This window comes from Canis lupus, chromosome 21 (assembly GCF_011100685.1).
Source record: "Canis lupus familiaris isolate Mischka breed German Shepherd chromosome 21, alternate assembly UU_Cfam_GSD_1.0, whole genome shotgun sequence".
Taxonomy (NCBI): Eukaryota; Metazoa; Chordata; class Mammalia; order Carnivora; family Canidae; genus Canis; species Canis lupus.
In genome coordinates this window covers 40,748,937-40,765,083 of record NC_049242.1, presented here as the reverse complement: position 1 = coordinate 40,765,083, position 16,147 = coordinate 40,748,937, and the positions used below count along the sequence as shown (strand labels likewise).

The 16,147-nt window shown below is 52.8% G+C and overlaps 1 protein-coding gene across 1 annotated transcript in view; it reads left to right on the top strand.

Moving 5' to 3' along the window:
- Positions 1-449: 449 nt before the first annotated feature.
- USH1C (USH1 protein network component harmonin) overlaps positions 450-16,147 on the top strand; it is a 44,901-nt gene continuing 29,203 nt past the window's right edge. Inside the window, exons 1-8 of the mRNA XM_038569185.1 lie at positions 450-602; positions 7,423-7,490; positions 8,232-8,375; positions 8,456-8,594; positions 13,453-13,561; positions 13,696-13,720; positions 13,921-13,978; positions 14,281-14,375. Of these exons, the coding sequence (XP_038425113.1) occupies positions 567-602; positions 7,423-7,490; positions 8,232-8,375; positions 8,456-8,594; positions 13,453-13,561; positions 13,696-13,720; positions 13,921-13,978; positions 14,281-14,375 (674 nt within the window). The 5' untranslated portion in view covers positions 450-566. The remainder of the gene's footprint in view (positions 603-7,422; positions 7,491-8,231; positions 8,376-8,455; positions 8,595-13,452; positions 13,562-13,695; positions 13,721-13,920; positions 13,979-14,280; positions 14,376-16,147) is intronic.

The following is a 16,147-nucleotide window of genomic DNA, read 5'->3' as shown; positions in this document are numbered from 1 at the left end:
CAAAGATTTCCTCCTCCGGGGAATTAGCCCGTGGAGAAGGCCATTATAGAGGGTAGGTCGGCTGAGAGAGGGATGCCCGGCAGGGGGTGAAAGCCTCAGGGGCCGAGCCAATGGCCCGCTATCTGCGGATCCAGGGATTATCCCTACCCACCCTTGTGAGAGTCTCAGGACCTCCTCCTACAAAAAAGTCCCAAGCCTCCTCCCCACGTTTCCCGAGATCCTGTCCCCCAACTGCTTGTGTTTGGAGACCCGTCCGAGGGGAGCGCCGGGCCTCGAGTCCGGCCACCGCCGCCGCCACCACCACACACACCCACGCACTCCAGACCCTTCGCTCGGGGTGTCGGTGGGAGGCGACAAGCTTCAGGACAGGTGTCCCGGGCGTCCCAGCAGCCCCGCCCAGGCCCCGCCCAGGCCCCGCCCACCGCGCCAGGCCCCGCCCACCGCGCCAGGCCCCGCCCCCCCGCTCCCGGGCCCGCGGATCTCCGCTGCGGCTCCTGCCGGCTTGGGGCCTCCGGGCGCCCGAAGGAGCGAGTTGTGCGGGCGACGCGGCTCCGCCTGGCCCAGCCATGGACCGGAAGGTGGCTCGAGAATTCCGGCACAAGGTCAGAGCTGCGAGGGGCCCCTAAAGCGTTCAGGACCCCGGAGTCCTGGCTGGGCGGTGGGGGGATGGACGTGCCCCGCGCTACCCTCCCTTTTCTAGCCCGGCCTCAGGGCTGTGGATGGACTGGGACCCCTGTGGGTGGTTTGGTTTCCAGCAGGGATCCCCAGTAAAATAAGGGAGGGGGCAGGAGGACTCCAGGTGTAGGAACCCGTGAACCGATCTCCAAAAAGTATTCTTTCTCCTTGCGCTTCCGAGGGCTGGGGCTTCTCTGGTGTTGGAATTCCTTCCAGCTTGGCCTGAGACAGGAAGCTTCTCTGAAATGCCCCGTAGTGGGCAAATCCCAGCTCCTAGTGCCCCAAGCTCAGGGCTGTTGGAGCATATGCAGAGGATATGGGACAGTGTCTGAGAGGTGGGGATTGGTCGGAAGGGAAAGTGGTCCTCTGTCTCTGTCCTTTGACCTCAGAAAACGAGCTAGAAGCACTTTAGGGAGCCCCCTCCCCATTTCAGGGCATTTCTTAGGGCCTGAGAAGCAGGTGAGGAACTGGTGCTGACCAGGGGGCAGTGGGAGGAAAGAAGGAAGTACAGAGAGTCAGCCAGAGTCTTCAGACAGAGAGCTACAGCTCCCCTGGTGTGTCCCAATAGGAGACCTCAGGGATGGTCCAGGATTCTCAGAGGCTCTCACTGAAAGCTACTGGATTTCACCCAGGGCATTTCCAGAACTGTTTCCAGAGCTGTGCAGGAGCTACTGAGGCCCTGAAGTGAGAGAGGACCACTGGCAGTAACCCCAGTGGACCTCCCCACCAGGACTCAGAATGCTTCAGAGCTCAAGGGTGAAGCCAGGGGTGTCTAGAGCTACCCACAGGCCCTACCTGAGACGACTGTGTGCCCTGAGGCCCTCACAGAGCCCAGAGGGGCAGTGTCTTTAGACCAAGCCAAACCTCTTCTGAGGCCTGAGGAAGCCGAGCTCTGGTAGGCAAGGTCCGGGTGCTTAACCCTTCTCTCCCCACAGAGAGAGGCCCAGGGGAGCCAGAGTAGCCAGCCAATGTGTGGGCCACGGGAGCTAAGTGCCAGGGGGCAGTCATTCATCTAGTAAGTGTATTTTGAGTACCCACTCTGTGCCAGACCTCCTCTGTGCCCTGGAATTGCTGGCTGCACAGGTGAGAGAGGGACCCTACGCTATGGCTGGGTGCTGAGTGTGGGGGTCGAGGTTTGGTGGAGTACAAAAGGGGAAGCTCTACTGCCATGAGTCTCCTAAAAAAAGAGGCCTTGGGGATTTCTAAGAGTGAGAGATGGCTGGAAGTTCAGCAGGAGTTTGGGGACTGGCAAGTAGCAACCGGAGCACGAGACAGGGTTCACCTGTGCATCCTGTTGCACAGGGACACGAGAAGAGAAATTTCAGCTGCTGAGGACATTTGGTGAGTGTAGGTTTCAGGCAACCCACTTTGAAGGAACCCAACCTCTGTCCCCTCCCCCAAGACTCAGGCTTGAATTTCAGTTTCCTGCCCCTGGGCAGAAAGAAGGTAACATCAGGTCCTCATTGGTTTTTTCCCTATGGGTACTAGTCTTTGCCCCTTTTTGGAGAATTACCCCTGGGGTCCGTGGTGTCTGACTGCACCCTGAGGTTAGCCTCTGTTTTTCTTCTCCAGGCCCTGCAGCCTCCAGCGGGCCTCAGGCCTCTGTATTTCCACTGCTCTGCTCTTCCTCATCACAGGAGTCATTACCTATTAATGTCCCTGTGTGTGCAGGCGGGGCAGACACCAGGCTGGGCAAGGCCCTGGGCTGGACTTTGTGCCCTGCTGCTTCCGAGACAGCAGCAGCCTTCCCCTCCCAGGTTGGAGATCACCTAGGAACTGGGGAGAGAGGACAAAGCGGCAGAGGCTACAGCTGGGGGCACGTAGCCATGCTGGGCGAAATTTACTGCTCCTGCCCATTGCTCTCTAGCTGTCCCTCCTTTGGTGTTGCAGAGCACATTTACCCCTTGGGAATGGCTTATGACCTAAATCTTTAGTTGTTGGAGGTAGCATGAAAAGTGGCATATTGTCATGGAATGTGCTGTGTGGCCTCGAGCAAGTTATTAACCTCTCTGTGCCTCTTTGATTTGTTAAATGAGGATAATAATAATATTTAGCTCATAAAGCCCTTGTGAGTGTTGGAGGAGATCTACATGCACGTAGGGAGTTTAGTGAGTCCTCAACGAATGTCTGCTGTTGTTATTATCTGATGTTAGGCAGAACGGGGTCCAATCTCAACCCTGCCACTCACTGCCAGTGAGACCTTGGGCAAGTCATTTAATCTGGGCTATCGTTTCCTCAGCTGTGAGATGAGGTTCACAGTGCTTACCTCAGGGGGTGATTAGGACTAAGTAGGAATTCAAGGACCAGCTACTCAGGACCTATAAGTAACCCTTTGGTCCACAGCCACCTGGAGATTCCTGCTGAGCACCCTGGTGGATGTGCCAGCAGGCTCCAGGCTGGGGAGGAGAGTCTGTTCCTCTGGGCTTATGCAGTTTCCCCAGGACATCCGGCAGCACTTTCATGCCCTTCCCAGCAACAGCCTTGGGCCAGGATACCAAGGAGAAGGAAGGGCAGCATCAGAGACTAAGGCTCTTCCCTAAAGAACCAGCTTTTCAAAAGAAGGAGGCTGCCCCTCTGCTCACTGCACCTGCAGGTTTCAGGAATTTGGTTACTCATTTGCCCAAAAGGGCTTTATTGCCTAGTTAGCAATCATGCATTTATGGATATCCGTGGTTTACCCTGCCCGAGGCCAGCCAGGCACCTGGGGGTAGAAAGAGGGGATAAATGAGGAGGTCAGAAAGAGCCTCTGCCTTCCAGTGTTTTGCTAATCATACATGCATGCATGTCATAAACGTTGACTGAGCTCCTAATATTATGCCCAGCAGTACTCTAATCATTGAACAATAAAACAGAGTCCCTGGCTCCTTAGTCAGGAAGACAGACAGTTAACAAGTAACCCAATGCAAGTATCATATAATGCAAAGTAGTGATAAATGCTATGAAAAAAAATAAACTGAGATGAGAGGATAGAGAGCAACCAGATGCGTCAGAAAGGTCTCCTTGAATCTAGAAAGAAGTAAGGAAGGAGCCTTGGGGGTGTATTTGAAAGAACATTCCAAGAAGAGGGAACAATAACCTGAGGCAAGTGTCTGCTTGCTGGCTTTAGGAACAGCAGGTGGGATGGTGTTTCTGAGAGGAATTATGGATTGAATAGAGTGTGGTGGGGGCTCAGTAGGCCACGGTCAGGACTTTGGGTTTTGTTCTCCAGCGATGGGAAGGCAGCCATGAGGGGATGGCTTTCCGTTTAAAAGGGGTTGTTCTGAGTGCTGGTAGAGAGGAGACTGAGGGGGCCGGGAGCAGAAGGGGGATAGGAGACAGGAGGTGAGGGCTTGGACTAGCATGAGGAGTGGTGAGACCCAGAAAATTCAGGAGAAGATAGATCTGACAGGCTCTGACGGTGGGTGGCTCTGGGTGTGGAGAGAGGCATTGAGAGGGAGTCTACATTTTGGGAGGAGCGTGCTGATGGGGACAAGAGGGGAGATAGCAGAAACCAAGAGTTCCATTTTGAATGTTTTGAGATGCCTGGTCAACCATTGAGCCAGTAGCTATGGGAGTCTGAAGATGGCGGGAAGAAGTCTATCCTGGAGCCTCAGTGCATCCTTGAAGGATAAGTGATCGTTCAAACCCTGGAGACCAATGAGGTCACTTAGGGACATGATGCAAATGAAGAGAAGGCCCAGGACAGAGCCAGGGCACTCCAACCTTTCGAGGAGAGGAAATGGGGAAGGAACAGCAAATGAGATAGGAGAAGCAGAGAAGGAGGGCATGGTGAGCCATGCTGAGCACTGAGTCAAGTGCCACCAGCTAGCTAGCAGGACACAAGTGTCTTAAAAAGATGAAGAATAATAAAACAGGAAAAGAGCAAACCCAGTACTACCCAGGATGCATGCTCTGAAGGCCTGAGAGGAAGTGTGGCTGGATCCATTCATCCCATCCCATCAACATTTTTGGAGGGCCCACAGTCTGCCAGCTGCTGAGAACATAGAGTCTGTATTCATTTATTCCCACTTAGTTTTATTTGACAAACACTGAGAACTACTATTTGCCAGGCACTGTGTCAAGCACTTAATGATTATTAATTTAAATAATAATAAAAAAACCCCAGTGATTAATCCCTCACAGAAGGATGAAATCCTATGGAGGAGGTATGTTTATACCCATTTTACAGATGAGGAGAATGGAGCACAGAGAAGTACAGACCCAGGTGAGGAAGGGGCTTGTTGGCCTCACCCTGTGCACTCTTCCCGGGCCTGTGTCTGGGCCACACACAGATTAGCAGGGAGACGAGAGGGTAAAGAGAGGTGGAGAAGGCTGCAGAGTGGGTCTGGGGGCACCGAGGAAGAGATGCAGCGTACATTTCAGAACCCTTGAGATCTGAGAGCCCTGGGCACCGTCTGAAGTCCTTTGTCTATATTCACTTATTTAATCCCCACAACAGCCTGAGGAGGGCAGATGTTCATCGAGTGGAACAACATGCATTATTTAATTTGTTCTTGCTCTCTTTCTCGCTCTTTGGCTGGGTGCACACGTGGAGTTGTATTTGCATGAGCTGAATGTTGTTTGCTCCCCCTGTGCAGCTGTCCTGAAGGGGTCAGTCCATAGGGAGGAATGCCAGGGAATGAGGCTGGAAAGGGCCCAAGGCTCAACCCAGAGTTTTTGCCTCAAGGGCCCCAGACAAGGACCCTGAATCCCAATCCCCCTCATACAGACCGGTAGTAGAGGGCCAGTTGAGCATCAGCCCGAGAATGCTGATGCAGGTTGGAGGGGACCTGACACAAGGTGGGCGGGGAAGGAGGGATTGAGTGGTAAAATCTTTGCAGATCGTGGGCTCCTTTAGAGTTTCTTTGCCCCTACCAAGAGCGATCCAAGAAAAGGAATAGCTTTTCTTTTTAAGATTTTATTTATTTATTTCAGAGAGAGCATGCTTGAGAGAGCACAAGAGACAGAGCACAAACTGGGGCTGGGGTGGGGGGGTGGGTAGATGACTGGGGGCTCAATCTCAGGACCCTGGGATCATGACCTGAGCCAAAGGCAGATGCTTAACTGACTGAGCCACCCAGACACCCTGAAAAGGAAAAGCTTTTTAAATCGAATTACAAAAAGAAGATACAGTGTTTTGCACACAGTAGGTGCTCAGTAAATACGTATTAGACAAGTGCATCCAAAAATTCTATCTGCTAAGTGGATACTATGTGGTGGTTAGGAAAAAGGCAAAGGTTTTGGTGTATTAGACAAATGCATACAAAAATCTCTATCTGGATAGAACCAAGTAGATACTCTGTGTGCCTTAGAAAAAAGGCAAAGGTTTTGGAGGCAGCGGTCTTAAGTTGGAGTCTCAGCTCTGTTGCTTTTTCGACCCTTATTTCCTCATCTATCAGATGGGGATGATAATATCCACACACGTCAGAGGTTTGTTCTAAGGTTAAAGATAATTCACGTAAAGCTCCTCAGACACGGTTGGCAGTCAGCAAGCAATAGGACCTGAACGAGCCGACAAGGAGCAGTGCAAGGACTGGCTTCAGGGAGCCCCTGCTCTAGGGCACTTTGTGCCATTCTCTTGCTACCTGGCGCTCAGGGAGGGCCCCTGGCATGCTGTAGTCTGCGGCAGCAGCAGCCCGCAGAGGCGCACAGTGCCCAGTGGTGCCTGCTGAGTGATGAACGCACTCCAGTTGCTCTAGTCTAGAGCCTTCCTTTTATCCTCTTAGCTCAGCCCTGGGTCACCACCTTCCCATCACTCCTCAGCACACATCTGCCACAGCCCTTCTGGATCTGTCCCTCTTAGCTCACTTCCATCTTGTCACAAAAGAGTGGGTCATAGACTCATGCGAGACTGCCCTGCCTCCTCGCACCTGAAGGCTGCCTTCATTTAAGGGGAGTCCAAGCCCACTCTTATAGAGTATTTCCTGACCATGCATAGCTCAGAGCCTCCTCACCCGCCTCCCAGCCTGAGGCCCTTCTTGCCCTCTTACTCAGTCTTAGGCTAAAGAGAGAGAGCCAAGGATATGATGTATAGAGATTCACGCTGCACTGTCCCAGGGAGTGGAATTTGGGGCTCCTCTACCCACCAGGTCCCTTGGGATTGAAGTGCTAATGAAACAGCTCCTGACCTTGACCTTGGAGTCCCAGCCATTGACGTCAGCAAACCTGAAATGATGTAACTTGACTCTCCCCTTGGGGGGGAAGCGGGGGACAGAAGGGACCTGGAGAGGTGAAGGAGTGGTCAGGAGGCTGACTAGTGGACAGAAGTCGGGGCCAACCCAGCTTAGGCCAGGACAGGATGGGGTGGAGTTGCCCCTGGCATTGGTGATACAGGAGGACAGTAGGGTGCTTCCAGAGGGTGGGATGTGCTATCTGAGCGAGTGGCCCAAATCCTTTCTGAAAGCGGTTATCCGGCACTATAGCCACCATCAGGTAAGACGATGGGCTCCTTCCAGACCGGGTTGCTGACACTGGCATTGCCACTCGGGACTGTGCTGTCAAGTGGAGGGTCATGCGTGTGCATCTGACTATGCATCCACCCGGGGGAGAGGTTCAGCCTGGCCACATCTGGATGTGCACAAGTACTCTGGTGGCATCAGGGTGATCTGCATGTGGCTGATGTGTTACTGTCAGAGGACCCTGACTGCCCTCCTCTCGCAGCCCCAGCCCTGTGGACATGCTGAGGAATGGCAGTGGCCTACCCCTCCCCTGGCATCTGCTATGGACGTGCTGGGCCTGGGGTTAGAATTCTCCCCTTGGGTTTTCCAGGTGGATTTTCTGATTGAAAATGATGCAGAGAAGGACTATCTGTATGACGTGCTGCGGATGTATCACCAGTAAGTGTGCGGGGTCCAGCTCCTGTGGACCAGCCGGGTACCTCTGCCTCCGGGAAACTCTGGGCTGGATGTTCTGAGATGGAAGGACCTCTCCCTCCCATCCTGGGGGCTCTGGGAGAGGGGCAGACGCTCAATGCTCCTGGGAATCACATGGACATGCCACGCACTTGCCTTAGCAAATACGTACACAAATACTCAGTGCGGAGCCATTGAAGGGTTTAGAGGAGGGGAGTGACATACATTTAGAAAATATCAGACAGGCATGAGCAGGCCGGCTGACAGCTGGAGAAGTGCAGGCCGAATATGCTGAGGGTCTGAGAGGTGTGAGGAGGAGTCATGGGAGGGATACTGTGAGGGCAGCTTACCTGTAGCGCAGAAGTGGGGACCAGGGTTCGAGAGGGGTCACCAGCATCTCACACGAGTTTTCCCGGCTGGAAAGATCCTGTGCTTTAGAATTAGGCAGAGCTGAGTTTGAATCCTGACTTGAGTTCATCTGTAGACTGGGTTAACAATCCCCACCTGGCCTGTTTCCTTGTGACATTAAATGTGGAATAGTGAAGCTCTCATGAGGCCCCTAGCCCAGAATTAGGGGCTCTGGGCTTTACAGGAGCGTTCTCTCCACTTCCAAGGCCTGGACTCAATGGGTGAGGACCCAGCTGGGGACCAGTTCCTCTGGGGATCCTTGGGTGTCAGAGGCCGTGGCCATGGATGAGGCTCCCTGTGTTCCCCGTGTCTCTGCAGAACCATGGACGTGGCCGTGTTCGTGGGAGACCTGAAGCTGGTCATCAATGAGCCTAGCCGCCTGCCACTATTTGACGCCATCAGACCCCTGATCCCGCTGAAGCACCAGGTGGAGTACGACCAACTGACCCCCCGGCGCTCCAGGTACAGATGGTGCCACCAGGATAGAGGCAGGGGTGGGAGAGGTCACCGGGGAGGGACATCACTGGCTCCTCCCATGGCAGGAAGCTGAAGGAGGTGCGTCTGGACCGTCTGCACCCCGAAGGCCTGGGCCTCAGTGTTCGTGGGGGCCTCGAGTTTGGCTGCGGGCTCTTCATCTCCCACCTCATCAAAGGCGGTCAGGCTGACAGCGTTGGGCTCCAGGTGAGTGAGCAGAGTCCCGCGGAACAAGGGGTCAGGGCCTCGGCCTTGCTGCCTCCCCTCACAATGGGATCGCCTCGCCTTTCTGAGGCATTGGGGGAGGAAGAGGCCCACACATCCTGACAGATTTTCCTCAGGCCCATAGAAATCAGGCTGCGGGCAGCCGCCTGTTTTCTTCAGTCAAGCTGGGAACCTGGCTGCTGCAATCCCCCCCCCCCCTACTTCCCAAAGGAGGAGCGTAGTTACCTCCTGGCACCTGAAGCTCTGGCCGTGTAGCCTTTCACCGGAAGGGAGAAGGAAATCCCACTGTAGTGTGGTGTTTGAGAGCATAGACCCCAGAGCCAGACTGTCCTGGCTTTGCAACTCATGAGCTATGGGACTATGAAGAAATTACTTAACCCCATGCCTCAGTTTTCTCATCTATAAAATGGGGATAACAATAGCATTCCCTACCTCATCGGGTTGTCATGAGGAGACAGTGGATTCATATCCTAAAGTACTAACAAAAGTGCCCAGCACATAGTGTTCGTTAGGTAAGCAGGGAGGGAGATTTAATGAACACCTGTTTTGTGCCAGGTGACGTGCTCACAACTGGTCCTCATGATATCATCCCCATTTTCCAGAGTTAACAGACTTGAGTAAAGTCACAGCCAGGATGTGGCCGAGTCAGGACCTGAACCCAGGTCTCCAGACTGCCAGGCCCAGGGATCTGTCTTCAGCACCCCAGGGTGCCTCTCCCTCGGGGTCCCACACCTCTGTGCATGAGCAGAGATGGGCTGACCTCCAGATCTCGCTCCTGCTGGAGGAGCCCAGAGCTGGGTTTTCGTGCGTCCAGATAGAAGAGACCCTTCCAGCCCCCCCACCTCAAAGCTGCCAGCATGTTTGTTATCAGGCTGCCAAGACAGGGGCTTTGGGGGGCTCAAAGACTTACGGTACAGAAGTGGGAGCGGACAGACATTGCTTTGTTCTAAATCCCTGTCTCACGGCTCGCCAGTGGCGGCTGAAATTTCAGCCACTTCATTACTCTTCTCCTGTGGGGCACATTTTCCAGCCCAGAAACACAGCCAGAGGAAAAAAAAAAAAAAACCATAATGAGCTCCTCTCTCAGCATCGACAGAGGCCCTCTTTTTTTCCAGGGCGAGCTCTCCTACTAGGACAGGCATTTCTCAACGATGCCTATTGGGGCCATCGGGGCATTTTAATGCAACTCAGAAGTCTACCCTCCCACCTGTTTCTCAGGCTTATAAATTATCTTCTCTTTCTTGGGCTGCCGGGCTCATCTGTCCTTTGTGCCCCCGTCCCTCAGATCGTCATTTCATTGTGGCCTTTGCACAAAGGGCCTTTTGCACGGTTCTACGCTGGAGCGAGAGAGAGGAAAGCTGATACAGGTAGCCTGAGCCCCAGGGGCTGTATGGGAATCATTCTGACTGGGGTCCCAAACAGGTTCCTTTTAGGAACAACACAGGGAACCTCACTCATAGGAGCTTGGGGACAACATCCGCATCCATTCACCTGTCTGAGGTTCATGTTTCTGGGAAGATCTCATGCCTGAGATCTGCAGACAGGAGAAGATTCTGGAAGGCAGGGGAGGGACATGTTCAGACACAACCTGGCTAGACTGAAGGACCTGCTGATTTGATCTGTTTTGTCCACCTACTGGATATAGTTTAGATTTTTTTTCAAGTGTGTCTTGTCTGAAGCTTTGCCCTCTGCTCTGCACAGGGCCGCCTACACTGTACCACATGCTCTGCAGTCCCGGGCTAGAGAATGATGCTGTGTGCCTTGGTTGTCCTAGCCGTAAAATGGACAGAGTAATCTCTGCCTTTCCTGAGGGACTTGAGGTCACTTGTGACAGGTGGCAGGAATCCAGAGAGGACAGGATGTAGGGAACTGCAGCCAGGCTTGGCCAGGTGCCCTCCCTCTCTGCTTCTAGATGCCCAAGAGACAAAACTTGTTGTCTGTAGGGGAGACCTGACTTCAAATCCCGGCAACACTGTTTACCAACCGGGTGACCTCAAGCAAATGACTTTTGTTTTTGTTTTTTTTGTTTTTTTTTTTAAGATTTTATTTAGGGGCACCTGGGTGGCTCAGTGGTTGAGCGTCTGCCTGCCTTCGGCTTAGGCTGTGATCCCGGGGTCCTGGGATCGAGTCCCGCATTAGGCTCCCTGCATGGAGCCTGCTTCTCCCTCTGCCTGTGTCTCTGCCTTTTTTTTTATTCATGAAAGAGAGAGAGAGAGAGAGGCAGAGACACAGGCAGAGGGAGAAGCAGGCTCCATGCAGGGAGCCTAATGCGGGACTCGATCCCAGGACCCCGGGATCACAGCCTAAGCCGAAGGCAGGCAGACGCTCAACCACTGAGCCACCCAGGTGCCCTGAGCAAATCATTCTGTTCTCTGATTCTCAGTTTCCTCATTTGATTAACAGAAATAGAGTTGCTGTAAAATGTGGGTACAAGGAGCTAGCCTGGCCGCTCTCCTGACACGAGATGTCCCTAGAAACCTAGAGAGGTCTTTAGCAAGCCCGTCTCTCTGGTGTCTTTTTGAGTCCCTTGCCACTCTCATCAGGCCCCTAAGAGGACTGGGGTGTGTGGAGGTGTGTAAGGGAAACATTGAGGTGATAACATCGAAAAGGTGACTCTGTTGGGATGTTGAGAGGGTGGGAGTTGGCCTAGATGAACCCCTCACAGGCTGCGTGCCTGCCCAGCTCCCAGACCCCACAGAGTCAAGTTGTGTCCCCTACATGTACCAACAGGTCCCCAAAGGGACAGTACATGGGGTGTGAGTTAAGCTGCCGGTTGACTTGGCCTGGCCTCAAGCTGGAGAGGGGCACCCAGGATCCAGTCCCTGTTTTGCAGCTCAGGCTGCGTGACCTTAGATAACATCTTCTCCCTGGGCCACAGTTTCATCTGATAACTGAGGGTCCCTCTAGCCCTGCAGTTATTAAGTGAAGAGCTTCGGGACTGATCCCCAGAGCTAAGGCACCTGGAGGGACCTGCAGCAGCATCCAGCAGGGGATGAGCTCACCACAGCTCTGTATCCAGGGCTGGCCCTGCAGGCCCGTGAGCCCCTGTCTCTCCTGATCCAATGAGGCTTGATGTCCTGCAGAGAGAGCAGGAGTCTTTAGGGCTTGGACCCAACTAATGATAACAATAATGACCATTTATTGATTACTGATGGTATACCAGGTGCTGGCTGGCCTACATGTACAGGTAGGCCAGCACTTCTCGAAGCAACCAGAACATTTCCCCATTTTACAGATGAGAGGAACTGAGGTTCAGAAGGTTCAAGAGACTTGCACAAGGTCCTTTTTCCTCTTCTGGGGACAGCATCCATAGACATTCAGAATGATCCAGCATTTGACACACAGTTGTAGGCCATCCTATAGCACAGCCTTGAACAAAACTAGGCTGCTCTGAACCCCTGCTAATAGAATCATTTACCTTTAGACCAAGAAGAGTAGGAAAGCACCAAACTCTGCATGTGGCATGTGCTCAGGCCAGCTTTGAGGAGTTTGTGCTGTGACACCTACAGTTCTTTTTTTTTAAGATTATTTATTTATTTATTCAAGAGAGCAAGAGAGCATGGGGAAGGAACAGAGGGGGAGGGACAGAGTCCTCACTAGGTGCAGAGCCCGATGTGGGGCTCGATCTCATGACCCTGAGATCATGACCTGAGCTGAAACCAAGAGTCAGACACTTAACCAAGTGCACCATCAGGGTGCCCAGGTACCTAGAGTTCTTAAAAGGTCTAAAATGAAGAAACACAGCAGCAGGGGTTATGGTGGTTCCATGTGTGCTGTGTGTTTGTTGACAGGATCAAGCATGCTTTCCCTATTGAAGAGCAGGAAATCATTGTGAAAGTCTTGAAGGCACAAGCACAGAATCAGAAACCTAAATAAATAATGAAGTTTTTTTTGAGTAATAAAAAAAATAAAAAATAAATAAAAAAAGAATTGCCCAAGACCATTCAGCTAATGAGAATAGAAGCAGGGTTTTGAAGCCAGGACATCTGACACCAAAGCCTTGTGTTTATTCACTGTTCTTTGCTCGCCCAGCATGGGGGTCAGAGGCCAGGGCTGTGGCTGAGTTAAAATGTCCACTGAGCTTCCACAGGGTGGGAAGAAAGAAACTGCATGTGTGTCAGTGATGCGAACTTGAATCAGGAATCATAGAAGTTCCCCGCCCTGACTCACTTACGGCGTTACAGTGATTAACAAAGACTGGGGAGCTTGCTCCTTGGGGCGGGGTGGGGCAAAGGCCAAGGAAGAGCTGCTTGAATCTAGGTGAAGGGGTGTCCTTTGCATGGGTTCCAGATCCTGATGGTGACCCAGTGGGGCAAAAGGGGCCCTGAAGGGGCACCCGGGTGGCTCAGTGGTTGAATGTCTGCCTTTGGCTCAGGTCATGATCCCAGAGTCCTGGGATTGAGTCCCACATCGGGCTCCCCACAGGGAGCCTGCTTCTCCCTCTGCCTGTCTCTCTCTCTCTCTCTCTCTCTCTGTCTCTCATGAATAAATAAATAAAATCTTTAAAAAGGGGGGCACTGAAATGAGGGCACAGAGTCCCGAGTTCTAGTTCCATTCTGCTGCCCACTCTCTGTGCCTTTCACCTCCCGTGTTGGTGCTCCCATCTGCAAAATGGGTCAGAAAGACTGCTTGGAAGTGTCACTACCATGGGATCCTTTAGACTAATGGAGAGTGCGTTGGTTATAACAAAGTACTAGGGTCCATGCCAAGGTTTCTTCTGAGGGAAGGTGTGGTCAGCGTCCCTCTTCCCGGAGAGCAGGCCCAGAGCATCTGGGGCAAGCCTGCCCAGCTGCCTGAGGCCCCCTCAACCTGGTGCCCATTCCCTCCGTCTGTGGCCAAGGTAGGGGATGAGATCGTGCGCATCAACGGATATTCCATCTCCTCCTGCACCCACGAGGAGGTCATCAACCTTATCAGGACCAAGAAGACTGTGTCCATCAAAGTGAGACGTGAGTGAGGCCAGAGGGCAGGGGGCACTCGAGGGGGGCATGGCTAGGGTGGGGTAGGCAGCGGGGTCCCTGGCTCCTGGGGGAGGAAGGGAGGGCATAGGAGCCGTGCTAACTGCCTTGCCTTTCTCCCACAGACATTGGCCTGATTCCTGTGAAGAGGTGAGCAGGACCCTCCTCTGCGATTCTTCCCTGTGGGCGCAGGGTCCTGGGATTGGCTGTGGGGTCCGGCGTCAGCCCGGCCAGCACTGCTTCTGGGCCAGAGGTGGCTGGAGGCTCCAGACGGGCAGATCTGGATTTGGAGCCTGGCTCCTCACACATCTCTCTCTAATGACTGCTCTTCTATTTCCCCTTCCCACCAGCTCTCCTGACGAACCCCTCAAATGGCAGTACGTGGATCAGTTTGTGTCAGAATCCGAGGTAAGGGTCAGGGCCACCTGTGCTGGGGTTTGGATGGGGTTGTCTTCAGGGAAGGGCAGCTAGTCCCAAAGGGAGGGTTGCCCCAGAGATGTGCATTCAGGAGCTTCAGACAGGCTCCGAGGGCATCCAGAAGGTCCCTGAGGGTGCTGGGCCCTCAGCCAGGTCCAGCTGGTGCAGACATACCCCCCAGGGATATATCAGTGAGCAGTCTCATGTGGGGATAGCGGTGCTTGCTCTAAAGGGCTTTGTGAAATCAAGAGCCTCTTGGACACCCAGTGACCCTTATCTCATACTTCCTCCAGGGTGGGCGGAGTACCCTGAGCTTCCCCGGCAGTCGGGAAAACAAGGAGAAGAAGGTCTTCATCAGCCTTGTGGGATCCCGGGGCCTTGGCTGCAGGTAGGTGGCAGGCCTTCCCTGAGGGTCACTCATGACTGAGAGACCCCAGTACACCCCTAAGCCCCTCCCCCTCTCTCACTGCTGCTTCTGAAGAGATGACACTTCTCGGCGCCTGATTTCTGAGCCTCACAACAGCCTTCCAAGGCCAGAGGGACAGTTTTAACAGGCCCATTTTACAGATGACGAAGCTGAAGCCCAAAAGCAGACCCACATTCCTTTGGTGGGCTTCAGTCACTGCAAAAGGAGCCTGTCCGAGTGATGATCTCTGTTACGGTTCCCTGGTCATTTATTACCTTGTGGGCTTCCTTCAGTAGCAGCCAGGGAATTGCAAACAGGCATCAGGCCACGTGGGGTGGCCTTATTAAGCACACAGGTGCCACAGTTATAGATGCAGTTTCCAGCCCCTGCTCTGGCACCTATGAGCTCTAGAACCTTGGACTAGTCGCTTAGCCACTCTGAGCCTAGGATCCCCACAAAACTAGTTGTTGTGAGGACGGAGGAGATCACAGAAGTACCAGCTTCGTGCCTAGTAGGTAGTGAGCAGCTGTTAAACGTCAGCTGTTATTAAGTTTTTCAAATTATTCCCATCCACTCACATTTATTTAACACTTTTCTGCCAAGCATAAGTGGTATAAAGTCCCTCCTTCCTAAGAGATTACAAGATAGAATACAGTGAATGTGGAAGCCAGCCGCTGAAGAGCTACAGCGTAGAGTGGCAAGCGCTCTGCTGGAGTTGTGTTTTGCGTCAGAGATGGCAGATAGATCTCCCGTACTGTGCTATTTCTAATCAATTAGTGGTCGCGGCCTCAAGTACTATGGTTGGCCCTTGAACAACACAAGGGTCAGGGGCGCTGACCCCCTGCATCATCCCAAATCCATGTATAAACTTCTGACTCTCCCCAAATTTCACTAATAGTGTACTGTGGACTGGAAGCCTTACTGATAACATTAACAGTTGCTTAACACATCTTTTGTGTTTTACATATTATAAAAAGAAACTGTTGTTAAGAAAATCATAAGGAAGGGGCACCTGGACGGCTCAGTCAGTTAAGCGCCTGCCTTCGGCTCAGATTGTGATCCTGGGATTCTGGGATTGAGCCCCGCATTGGGCTCCCTGCTCAGCTGGGGAGCCGGCTTCTCTTTCTCCTGCTGCCCTTCCCACTGCTTGTGCTCTTTCTCTCAAATAAATAAATAAAATCTTAAAAAAGAAAATCACGAGGAAGAGAAAATACATTTACAGTGCTATACTGTAAGAAATCCACATATAAGTGGACCCATGCAGTTCTAACCCGTGTTGTTCCAGGGTCACCTGTGCTTTGGAAAGAACTGTAAGGCTGTATCTAGATTTGATAGAAAAGAGTGCTGTGATCGATTAGTGATGCCTGCCACAGGTGTGAGAGGAGGAAATAATGGCACAAATGCCATTCTTAGTGTAGTATCTTAGGAGCGCTGAGGAGGGAGCAGCTAGCTGGGGCTTGGGAGAGACGAAGGAACTTGGTGAGAACCTTGTAGAAGAGATAGCATTTGAGTCTTAAGGAATGAATAGGGAAGTACTAGAAAGAGAGACGAAACGGCATGTGCCATATATTGGGTGAGGGATTGGATAGTGGGAATTACAAATATTTTTTTTGTGGCGGTTGCCACAGGGAAATGAGGCTGGACAGGTGAAGAATGGAGCACCACGGGTGCTGAGCCTCCTGGGTGACCTGGAGCCTCAGGGGCCAGAGCACAGGACATGCAGGCAGAGAGCACAGGACACTGACAATGAACAA